General features: G+C 35.5%; 1 protein-coding gene across 1 annotated transcript in view; it reads right to left on the reverse strand.

Moving 5' to 3' along the window:
* Positions 1–998: 998 nt before the first annotated feature.
* The window catches only part of Il1rapl2 (interleukin 1 receptor accessory protein like 2), a 516,192-nt gene continuing 504,494 nt past the window's right edge, over positions 999–12,696 (reverse strand). The window contains exon 11 of the mRNA XM_077793619.1: positions 999–1,696. Within this exon, the coding sequence (XP_077649745.1) occupies positions 999–1,696 (698 nt within the window). The remainder of the gene's footprint in view (positions 1,697–12,696) is intronic.

A 12,696-nucleotide genomic window follows, 5' to 3' on the forward strand; every position in this document is an offset into this window, starting at 1 on the left:
ATTAGTAAGCTCAAATCATTTAGCACTTCATCTGTGAATATTATTTATTTTCAATTGCTGACACTTGCAGTCAATACATATTTAAATTCAAACTCCAATGATGCTGAAAATCAAGTAAGAAAATGCCAACATCTTCATAAAGCTTATAGCAGGTCAAGAGAGCCTTTGGAAAAAAGTCTAAATGTAAATTTGTTAGAAAACAATAAAAGGTGTACTTCAAGATGTGTTTTCAAAGTTGAAAAACTTTTGAAATAAGCCAGAAAGCCGTAAGTGTTGTTCAAAATCATCCTAAAAACTCACACCCTGTCTATTCATTTGCTTAAGAAATGCACATTGTTTATCTACCTACCAGTTTGCCTACAGAAGATATGCTTGCCTAACAAAACTAAAAGCTGTTATTATAAGTTGTTGATTTAGTCTACAGAAGTTGTCCATGATGTTGGAAAAGTTTTACATGTTTCAATCATGTTGTTGTTTTTTTCTCAACTGATCTTCCTTTACAAACAGTCTTCCAATTGGAGTTATTCAACAAAATTTTCTTTATAATTCCTGATTTTTCAGTTACTCTATAAAAAAGTTATCTTTTCCCCTTAAACTTAGTTCAGAGTTTTCAAATTCACTTAGTCTTTAAGTTTTCCTTATTTCAAATACCATGTAAATGCTGAAATAATCATAAATATGGGGGAGATAGCTCACCTAATAAGGTTGCAGTCCATGTGGAATAATAAAACCTACTTGAAAACAACAAAGTTTTTAATTTTTTTTTTTAGGAAGAAATTAAAACTATACATTGGAACAAGTTGCCACACTACAAAAGCAAGTCTTTCCTTCCCCCCATTAGTCAGGAAATATAAACAAAAATATTTGAGTATAAAAGTGATTTCTGTGCCTTTTTATTCACTTTTTCAGCACCTCAATGTTCTTAGGTGTACTTTATGCTTGGTACAGCAGAAATTCTGTATGCTCAGATATCTGTTTGGAGGATTTCATATTTTTCACTACCAAATATCACTGGTGAAGCTAAGTTCTTTGGATGATAAAGGTAGCAGGGAATTGTTTCTAGGAAATTCCTGGGTGTCTTTCAGAGTGTTATTAAGGGGTAACTGTCCATTGAGTAGTGTCAGCGGCAAGTTACAGTAAGTATGATGGTTGTCTAAGGAAGGTACTGGCAAGGTGGTGGTTGGCATCTCATGTTTATAGCCTCTGCAACAGTGCCTCATTTGCATTGCATCTGAATGATGGAAATCAGGGAGATCAGCTTGAGATGATGCCAGAGTGGCAGACGTACTGGTCATGGCAATTGAGGGTATAGGCTGGAGTTCTCTGAAAAGTCCTTGTTCTGCAGAGTCCAGAACATGGCATCGAGAAAGCATTTCTTTTTTCTTGATAGGCATTTCATATATTAAATGCTTCCAAAACTTAGAATTTAATTTGCTGCTTTTGGGTCCCTTCCACTTGATCAGGGACAGAAGTTTGATGCTTCGCTTTAGGGATTCCACTTCCTGGCAATTCACCTTTCCTTTCAACTCTGTACACTCAATCAAAATCACTTTGATTTCTCCACTGACTAGCATGTTATGGAGTCTGCTTTCCAGTTCGAAAATACTCCATCCCCGTCTGAGAATATAGTCTGGAGTTAGCACGATAATAAGTCTTCTGCTTTGCTCAACACATCTTGTGAGATCTTCAATGTATGCTACAAATCACAGAAAGAGAGAAAGAGTAAAACAAAGACATTGCCAGTCTTTAAAGCACCAGGTTTTCACTCTAGTATAGCACAGATCCAGTCTGTCACTAAAGTCCATCACATTTTCTTTTCTTGTATTGCACATTCCAAAACCCCTTTCCTTAAAAAATTAAGAAAAATTAAAAAAATACTGCATACATTCTTATTTTCTTTTGCCTTATCGTTACTTACAGTGTTCTGATAGCCAATACAAGCTCTGGCTTCTTCAGAGCTTAGGTATATTTCAGTGATTTTTATTTATTTAATCACTTAATTCAAAGCAGGCTTCCAGGCTAGTACTCTAAGTGAGCAAGCAATGAACAGGTCAATAAAAATAGATTTGGAACCTTCTAATAAATGCAGGGTTACTGTATGTTTGTAGCTGTTTTTCTTCCTGTTTTCCCCTTGTAAATTAATATTATTTTTAATTGACAAATAATAATGGCATACATGACGCCTAGTTTTCATCTTCCTAACAAGTACTGGCACTATGTTTATCAAGTATTTGAGAGGTAATTCTGATATAGAGATGATGAAAAAATCCTTTCTAGAATCAGCTTGTTTCTCAGAATATCTTCTGTCATTTGCAAACTTAGGTTTCCCTATTTTGTCCTTCAAACCTAGAGACAGGGAAGTGGTGTGTGCTTAATTTGAACCAGCTGTTTTTTGTTCCAAAGAGGAGTGAAGGGTAAACTTGGAGATGGGAGATGGAGTGGAATGAATGGTGAAAGAGGAGAAACAATCAACTGAGAAGTAAGTTTTGCCCTGTTTTGTGGAGCAATTCTGAAAGTGAGGTGAATGTGTTATGGCTTTTTTCATGGTAGTAAAACACAATAACTCTAGATTTGTTTATCCCAAGGAATAATCCTTTTGTAATCATGTTTCCCAAAGTATTATCTGCCAAAAAGGGAAACGCACACATGTGTTAACAAATGGAGACTTGGACACAGGTGCTGCACCAGAACACTGTCTTTACTAAGCAGAGCACAAGGCCTTGTCTAATGTACAGTGCCCTCTAGCAGAAGCAGTGCTTACAGAAGCATAGCAACATTTGTCGCTGCAAATTTGTCCAAGGTTACAGACTACTTTCACATTCAGCACATAGTGTGGGGACACCAAACAGCCCAGTACAAGCCATTTGAAAGAGACACTTATTTTACAGATGCATGTTTCACAGATGATCTTTCTTTTCCAGGGTTTTATTTCCACCACTTGGCAGCAAGAAAACTTTCACAAGTGAAAATGAGCAAATTTTCTACACACCCTACAGATAAACAAAAAAAAAAGTTTTTTAAAGAGATACACATAAAATTGCCTCTTTAACAATTTGTTGTTAGGGATGTTTAGGTTTTGACTTAATACATTTCAGGACTTTCTCATGCAGTAGATACAATGACTGTATCTGAGGGGATAAGGCAGTTGTTAGGTTGGGATGGAACCTCTTAAATATTATAAGAGTTTTATTTTAGGGATTACGTATTTTGGGGAAAATCAGCAATGGAATCTGTAAAAACAAAACAATACAAAACAAAAATAACCACACAAGTAGCAATGTGGAAGTTTATCACTGAGTAATTATCACTTAGAGAACTGGTGAAACAGAATGGAAGGAAAGGTAGAGAGTTTCAATAGAGTGGAAAAATATTATCCCACTGTATCAACAGCTCTGACTCTTCATTTTCTTCCTTTCTTTCTGCTCCCAAAAAGAAAGAAGTTATGTGGGAAGCTTCATCATTAGAAGTTGGATCTGTAAGATATAGTAAAATAAACTATCATGCATCTTTCCCATTATTCTTTTCACCTTTCCTCCAAAACAAAACAAAACAAATTCCAAAACTAGAATGATGGTATCAGTGCAGTATTCCAAGAGGCTACAATTTTCCCAGGTGAATTATGACTTAATTGTTAATTTTATAGAAATATTCTTTACAAAATATTTTCCCAAGGGGTAACTTTGACTAGTACTCTTTCTCATTACTTTTAGCATGTAATTTAAATTAAAATATTGTTCTGTACAAACCTTGTCAGGAGTCACATCAAATACACCTCTAGGAACAACATTATTTCTGTGTTCAAATATAATATAAATGTACTTTTTGACTATATGTTTAAAAACAAAAGCTAGCTGTGTACATGTCTCCATTAAAAAAAAATTACAACCCAGGTATCTGCAGTCATAAGGGAAATTATACCTATATGTACTAATGAATTTGACTGTGATATCATGCGCTTTGGTTTTGCTAGATTCTTTTTTTTTTTTTTTTTTGGCATGGGGAAGGGAAAAGTGTAATATATATTTTACCATGTGTACAGTTCTCCTGCTTCAGTTTTTTTTTTTGAACCAGAGATTGAGCTCAGGGTTTCTTTTTTTTTTTTTTAAGAGAGATTGAGAGAGAGGAGAGAGAGAGAGAGAGAGAGAGAGAGAGAGAGAGAGAGAGAGAGAGAATTTTTAATATTTATTTTTAGTTCTCGGCGGACACAACATCTTTGTTGGTATGTGGTGCGGAGGATCGAACCCGGGCTGCACGCATGCCAGGCGAGCGCGCTACCGCTTGAGCCACATCCCCAGCCCGAGCTCAGGGTTCCTTAACCACTGAGCCACATTCCCAGTCCTTTTTTATATTTTATTTAGAGACAGGGTTTGCTGAGTTTCTTAGGGCCTCACTAAGTTGCTGAGGCTGGCTTTGAACTTGTGATCCTCCTGCCTCAGCCTCCCAAACCTCTGGGAATTCAGGCGTGCGCCACCACGCCTGGCTCAGAATCTATTCTGACAGTTGACAGGTTAAGTAAAATGCAACATTTAGGGTTCTTAGGGCTTCTTACAGACTCATTAGAAATAATCTGCATTTGCCCCCAGAAAGAATGCCTGTCAGGACAGATCCCACTAAGCTCAGCTGTACAGGGTGTGGTGTTGAAGGGAACCTTGGAGAGAGGGAGTGGTCCTGTCTCCTGCATACTACACTGGCTGTGCTTATCCTGGCAAAGCCTAGTGGAGAATTGAGGCAACCATCCAGATAACTTCGGCTGAAAACCTGCTGTGGAAGAAAAAAGTTCTGAATTATCCTGGTTTGCCCTATATATACATTAATCATATGCACTGGAGTCAGTCAGTCAGTACATCAAAATTTTCCCCGGGTAGACACAGCACAAGTGTCCCAAAGAAAACACAAGCCATTTGCTTGGGCCCTGAATCTTGTGTTCCATTTCACTTGGTGAAAAACCAAGTGGAAGTTTTCAGATGTGGAGCCCACATTTCACTTCTTGGGATGGTGATCAGTGGCTGGGCAGCAACCTCAGTGTTTGAAAGCAGCTGGGGAGGTGCCTCAAAGAGCTGCCTGGCTCTAAGGAAAAGAAGGAGAGACTGTGCCTTTACTTCCATAATCTGGCTCACTCTCTGTTTTTCTCTTTTTCTTCCCCTTTTCCTCTCCCTACCTCTTTCTTTCTGCCTTTCCTTTTTCTCTCATCCTTTCCTGTCTTTTACTTTTATCTCCCTCTTTGCTTTCTTTTTGCCTCTCTCTTCTATATTTCTCTCCCTCCTTCCTCCTCGCTTCTTATGGCTTTCTTCATCTATCTTTTAATTTTGGCAAAAACAAGATCACAGCTATCCTGAAAATATATGTAAATAACAGTAAGACGAAACAGCATAGTTCACCTTTTTCACTTGCTTATCTTTAGCCTTGGAGTCGTTCCTGGTGTGTATAATTAAATGCCCAAGATAATCCCCAATACCTTAGGGCTACATGTTTGCATTTAATGACTGTGACTTGGAGCTTGATCTATTAAGGACTGTGTCCTATTTTCATATGACACATGAACTATGAACAATATTTTACCTATTTAACAAGTGTTCAAAAAGATAATGATGATGATGAATAAGAATATCATGCAATTGAGACCACATGTGACCCACAAACCCTTAAATATTTATTATCTAGACCTTTACAGAGAAGGTTTGTCACCCCTGAATTAGAGACCAAGCAGAGTGGTTAGGTTTGGAAAAGTTCCAAACAAACAAAGCAGAAACAGGTATCAAGTTAAGACATTGCTGGTCCATAGAGTAGTCTCAGACAGGCTGTGGGTTTTTCCCTGGTAGGGCTGTGGTTTTGTGGGAGACATTTTAGAAACCTTCAGAAAATGTTCAAAAAGCTTGTTACCACAAAGAGATAATAAAGAAACGTTCTTTTGAAAAAAAAAATCCCTAAATCCACAGCACATATGAAAATCTTGCCCTGACTTGTTCAGGCAAATTTAGCTACTGAATGGCAAGGATCCCTTTAAAAGACTCCTTTTTCCACATAGAAATGTAAACTATCCCTTAAATAAAAGGTCACCGAGTCATTTCTTTGCAAATTTTGGGTTGAAATAACTTTTGATGACAGAATAGACCAAAGAAGTCTGTGTCTGATAGTCTTTGGTTTCTCTAGTCAAGTCTGTGAAACCACTGAAGATTTTCAGACATGACAATTTAATTAGATAAATAAAATATCCCCTTTAATATAGTGTTGTTGGGGTGATTAATTTGGTATAAATTAAATCTTCACATTGTAAGTGCAAATACAAAGAAACTTTTACTTCTGTCTGTGCTGAAATTGACAGATTTGGGAAAATATTCTTGAAGAAAATACATTTTCAAGAGGCCATATTAGGGATGTGGACTTATTAGGGAAATGAAGAGAAATCATGCCAGTAGCAACAGTACTGATGGGAAATAAGGAAACTGGCTACCTAAAGCCTTATTAAAATCAAAGCAAATTTGATTTTACAATCTCTTTCAGGAGCAGTTGTATATTTGTGAATTTCTATGGAGTCTAGCTGCTGCCTATTGACCACATGATCTCTCAAATTAATAAATTAGTTTCTTATAAATTATTTGTGGGTTAACACTTCCACTTATATCAGGGCTATTTAGTATCAAGAGTGTATAGCATACTTTCTATAAATAAGTTAAAAGATGAATATTTAGTCTCTAGACAAAGGCATAATATATTACTTTAATAGATTCAAATATAGTAGTTTGATATACTTAAACTCGTAGCTATGTATTGAAGCTGTTATGTAAAAAATACACATCACTGCTACAAGACAGAATTCATCAAGGCAGATGAAACTACTAATTTTGGGAAAACATTAGCTAATTGATAGCTGTCAATAATGATGATTATAAAACCTACAGGGTGATATATTGATTTAAAATCAGCCTTATATATAGGTTTCCCCTATACAAAAGTATTTTTCAACACTATATAGTTAGGAAGAAATATTAGACTTTTATTATACCTACAGGCTTATAGTGAGATACTTTACAATATAGTCTCACTGGAAGTAGTATTTGGATTTGATAAGAAATTTAGTCTGTTTACTTTTCTGAGCATATTGGAGTAGAGTTCCTTCTCTCTTCACTCAAACATGAGGCGGGTGGTAGACACATCTAATTTTATTCCATGTGAGTAAATTTCACACAATGTGTTAAATTTTCATGGTTGTGCATGTCACTGCTGCCTCACACTTTTTAGGTCACAGACATTAGATTCCCTGGAAAAGGATTTTATTACTCCCAAAGGACAACTTATTTGAATGGTATCCAATCTGTTCAGCTATTAGAGGAACTATTGGCAATGAATACTTACAGATCCATGTACAAAAATGTTTTTTGCATGCCTCACTTCAGAAGTGACTAGGGATCATCTGACACCAGATGTATTCTCCAGTCATTTGTCATTTCATTGTCAGCACAATCGCATGGCTAATACTAAGCAGTAGAGAACTGAGGATTAGACTAGGGAGGAGAGTTTAGCAAATGCAGGAGCATAATCAAACATTATATTTTTCCCTTAAATTATTGAAAAATCATATGATTTTTGAGTGAGAGAAATTTATGGGAAATTGAGCATGAAAAAAAATGAAAAGACAGTTTGATACTTGGGGCCAAATTTATAGGTATAATTTCAATAGACATGACTGATTAACCTTATGCATGATAATATTTTTAGTTTACTAGCATCTTTCTGTGGTGCAATGATGCATGGATACTCACATAAGATTCTCATAGTCTTCCTATGAATAGGAGAACATATTGAGGTAAAATCATTTGAAGGAATTTTTCCTTAACTTTACTTACACATTTATAGTTTTGCTTAAAGCTTTAGCCAGAACAGGCTTGAATTGTTATTATTAATAAATAGTGACATGTACTTTTAAGTACCTTACTTTCTTTCTCATAAAGCCTTGGCAGGATTGTTTTTTTTTTTTTTTTTTTTTGGCCTACTTTTAGTCTTAGAATGCTATTTTCCCCATCTGCCCAGTGGCCCTCAATCTGATTCAATAACATTTTATATTTTTATGTTTTTAATGTCTACAGAAACGCTGAGATAAGATGGGCCCCACAGCATAAATAGTACTCATCCAAAAATGTCCCCAATCTCAGGATCTCACTTGCACAGCTGGCTTCTGTTGGTCACATGTCAGCTTCAGAGCACATCTGTTCATTCCTCAAGGATCCACTAGGCCCCATGAACACAATGTGCTCTGTGTAGAGTACTTTACACCACAAAACCCAGCAGCTGCAGGGGTGAGAAAATCTCTACTTCTCAAGTTTGTGTCTCTAGGCAGTTTGAGTAGGGTGTTTTCTATCTGGCTTCCTTTTGGTTGCCTGTCACTTCTGACATTCAGATGCCTATTGGCAACAAAGTTGCTTTTACTATTCCCAGGGACAGATGTTTCTAGTCTGGGAAGAAACAGACCAAAATTTTACTGGAAAGTAAGAATTCTTGCCACATTTAGGCACCCAACCTGAGAAAACATAAGGAAGATCCTAGCTACAGGCTCAAGAATGGAAAGGTAATCACTGCCAGGAAAATAATGTCCAGACATGAACAGTTAGTCTCAGCATTTAGGAAAAAAAAAATATTTGCATCAAATCTCCCCATCTCTGCTGTAGAGAACAACAAACAACATTTTCCTGGTAGGGCATGTGGGAAAGGTACAGATATATTCAGTTCATTTTCAGAAGTGATTTCTTTGTTCCTAAGCTTTCTAAGAAGTCAAGAAAAAGAGAGTGTAAGTGTTTCAAGTACTTTTGAAACTGTGTGTGCATTGGAAAGGGTATGTGTTGACAAAGTTCGGTTGGAACACCATAAGAGTGCACAAAAGAAACTGTAGGTCCATGAAATTGAAGACATTAAATATAAGTGGGTTTGTGTCATATACTTTGTTAATTTGATTCATAGAAATTCATTGTCATGAATGATTAATGATCTCATGAAGTCTGCTTTTATAGTCCTCAAAGGCCTCATTGCTAGTTTCTGGAGGAAGGAGTAGTCTTAGGTCAACACGTTTTAAATGAGATGTGAGGGACAAACATAGCTTATAATATCGTAACTAGCTTTTTTTTCCACAGGAATGTGTCTATATTTATATAGCATAACCTGTTAACTCTGTACCGATGGCTGCAAATACAGACCACAGAAGCTTCTTTAATAACACACATAACACCAAGTCCAAAATGTTCTACTCTGTCATTCATGTGTAAATCAAGTATATTATTCATATACTTCATCGACTTCCTGAATGCGTGCTAAAAATGCCAAGGAAAAACTCATTAATCGTGACATGGTGACTGCTCAGCTAGCTCTGAAATGTTGATGGAAAAGAAAAATTGTCAAAGGGCCTTTTTAAGAACCTCTGCAGGTTACACTCGCAAATCGGAATTCAGAGAACATGAATTTCCTCGTGCAGGAAGGAAGGATTAAAATCAAACACCCTCCAGTGGTTGCATCTAAAAACTGCATATTTGTCCCAATGGCTTACTTTAAAAAAATTAAAATAAAGTCTTCCTGTGCACCATTGAATATCCAAGATGCAAGTGCAAGTCCCTGCTTAGGCTGATGGGTGTACACAATATCAAAAGTATTAAAATGATTCCTATAGACTATAAAATCTCTGCTCATCCTAATGCCATTACCTTGGGCATCTTACGTGGAAATATTTTAAATGCCTAGGTAAACCACGTGACTATCTCCTGTTATCTTTCATGCAGTATGTTATAATCCATAACAAAATCTTGAAACTTTGAGCTACGAAATTTTATGGTTTGTGCAGGCCTTTACTCCCATGGTCAAGGAGAACTTTCAGAATATGGTACACCAAATCAACCAATGAATTTCAATCAACCTAGCCACACGACCTGTTGATTCAATTAAGTACAAAATATTCTACATGCTATTTGGCTAAACTGATACACTGAGCTGATTCAATTAATTTGTCAAGTCATCATAATGGAGCTATAAGAGGGCATATCTTTGGAATGCATTTCTCATATTTTCATGTTCTCCCAGTCTTGTTCTCACTCTCATGCAATATCTGCTTCATTATACACAAAGCAAGGGTCATCTACTGAGTATCAGATAAAGTGGATCAATCACCTATAAGGAATATTCTTAGGTCAACATGTTTTAAAGCTATGTTTGTCCTTTTCAGATGTGCAGAATGATGAAACATTCTTTTCTAGTTCAAAAGGACAATCACTAATGTTGAAATGTTCGGATCTAAAGACTGACATTTTTAAAAATTATTTATAGGGGTTGATTAAGAGTGCCAATTGTGCCAACAATTGTGGAACATACAAAGGCAGAAAATTTAGTACCATACTGAGTTCTACTAAAAATGATCTGACATACAATCCATTTTGGTGATGATATTACCATAATATAATTTAGGACACTATTACTCTAAAATAGATTTGGAAGAATTTCTGTTTCACAAGATGTTTTTGCCAATATATATATATATATATATATATATATATATATATATATATATATAAAAGTTAGGTCAAGAACTAGTATACGAATATTTTAAATTTCTCATCAATGATTGACCAATATCTTCTAGGTATTTCCTTTTTTAAAAAATTGGCAATTTTTGGAACAGAGCCCAGGAGCTCACACATGCTGGTTTATATTCCAGCCCACTAGGCATTTTTTTCTAATATCAAAAAAATGAAAAAATATACATATATATGGCATGTGTATGTAGATGACACTTGCTTTGTGTATAATGAAGCAGATACCATATGAAGATGTGAGAAAGTCATGTGTTTGTTTGTGTTAGCCTATTCTAATGATTGATATTATTCTTATGAATTACCCACAATTTTTTTTCTTTCAGTAAAATGCTGCTTTTAACTTTCACATTCACCTTGTTAAAGGAAATGCCTTTCAAATACTGCTATGCACAAATGTAAGCCCTTCATTATTTCATACTTGTTACTACCTTTTGTCTTAAAACAACACTGTTCAAACAAAATCAAAAGACAACTGAGACCCTTAATGAAACCAAATCTTTTGTTATGTAACAGTAAAATATGAAGATAAATGAGATTCAGCACCTATTTATTGTCATGGAGCTTATAATCTTGCTGATTAAACAAGACATAAATAGATGGAAAGCTGCTGCATCAAGTTATAAAACAAAACAAAATAGAAGTACAAAATTTACAGTCAAACAAGTAATTATGCACCATAAAATATTGGGCTGGAGAGATTATTATGTACCCTTCACTGAGGCAGTGATATGAAGAAGGATAAATAGGATTTAAATAGGCCTAGAAGACTAACATGAACAAAAGCAATGAAGGGATACACAATGTATTAAAAGACACAGTTTGACTGGAGTTGAAGATATGAGTAGAGAACATGGTAGAAGAAAAATTTAGGAGATAAATCTGGGCTGGTAGCAGAGTGAAATTTATTATTTAGGAAATAGTAAACAATCAGTTTATTGAACTGGGGTTGTGGCATGATCAAGGATGTTCACATGATATTAATGGGGCCAGATGGATGGCAGGAAACAAAAGTAAAGAGAGATAATCAACACTGTAGGAGTAATTAGTTTTTGTACTTGAGTTGTTGGTACTGAGAATTCAAAAGATGAAAGTGGCACAGGATTTGGGAGGAAGATAGAAGAACAAAAAGTATTGCTGAGTTATCCAGATGTTCCTTTGGGAATTAGTTAGTGTAGAATGGTATTTAAAGTCATGAAAATGGGAGAAATTATCAAAAAATAGTAGAGGACCATGGGTTGAAGTGTGGGGAATCCTGATGTTTATACTTCTTACATTGCAGGAAAGAAATGAACAAGTAAATATGTTCTCTTTGTTCCTTTCCATGCATGTGTAAGTGTGAATACTAAAGTATACACACAGATATACATAGATATACATGTACCCTAAGAAAAGAGATGGACAACAAAAGCTCAGTTCTTTCCATTTGTCTCTTATCAGCTTATGACCATGACGGACTGCTAATAATCTGAATAAATGTTATTGATGAACAGCCTGACATAGCAAAATGAGAACTAAAGTCAAACAGATCTAGGTTCTACTCCCAGCTCTATTCTTTGCCAGCTGTCTAATCTTGGACTTCTTTGAGCCTTTGATTCCTAATCTGGAGGATAAGGACCCTAAAATAAGGATTATTGCAAATATCAAGTGTAATAATGTATGTGAAATTATTTTATATACTGTCAAGTATTGAAAATACAGGCCTTTTTATTATAATGTGTTTAATTTATCATGTTGTTTATTATATTCACCAGATCAATCTTCTCCTCTCGAGGATATTATCAGACACATGGAAATAAGTTGTCCTTCTCTTATTTTTTCTCAAGAACATTCTTAAAAGTTCTTTGAGAGTAGGAACCATGACATAGGCTTCTCTGTATTCTCATTATACTTTACCATGTACGCATTCTGAATATTAACAAGAACAAAGTACATATCTTCACTTGAAGCTAAATTTATTTTGAAAGCTCAAATGTAGCATTCAATCTGCAGCATTAGTTAAAAGTGGCATGCAAGCCTACAGTGTCCAGCACTTCATGAAAGTAATTTACATACATCATGAGAATGCTGTACCCAATATCCTCATGTACCTTTCTTAAGTGGAGTTTTCCTCATAATTCTGGGAATGAGT

The sequence above is a fragment of the Urocitellus parryii genome, chromosome X (genome assembly GCF_045843805.1).
Source record: "Urocitellus parryii isolate mUroPar1 chromosome X, mUroPar1.hap1, whole genome shotgun sequence".
In the NCBI taxonomy this organism is placed as follows: domain Eukaryota; kingdom Metazoa; phylum Chordata; class Mammalia; order Rodentia; family Sciuridae; genus Urocitellus; species Urocitellus parryii.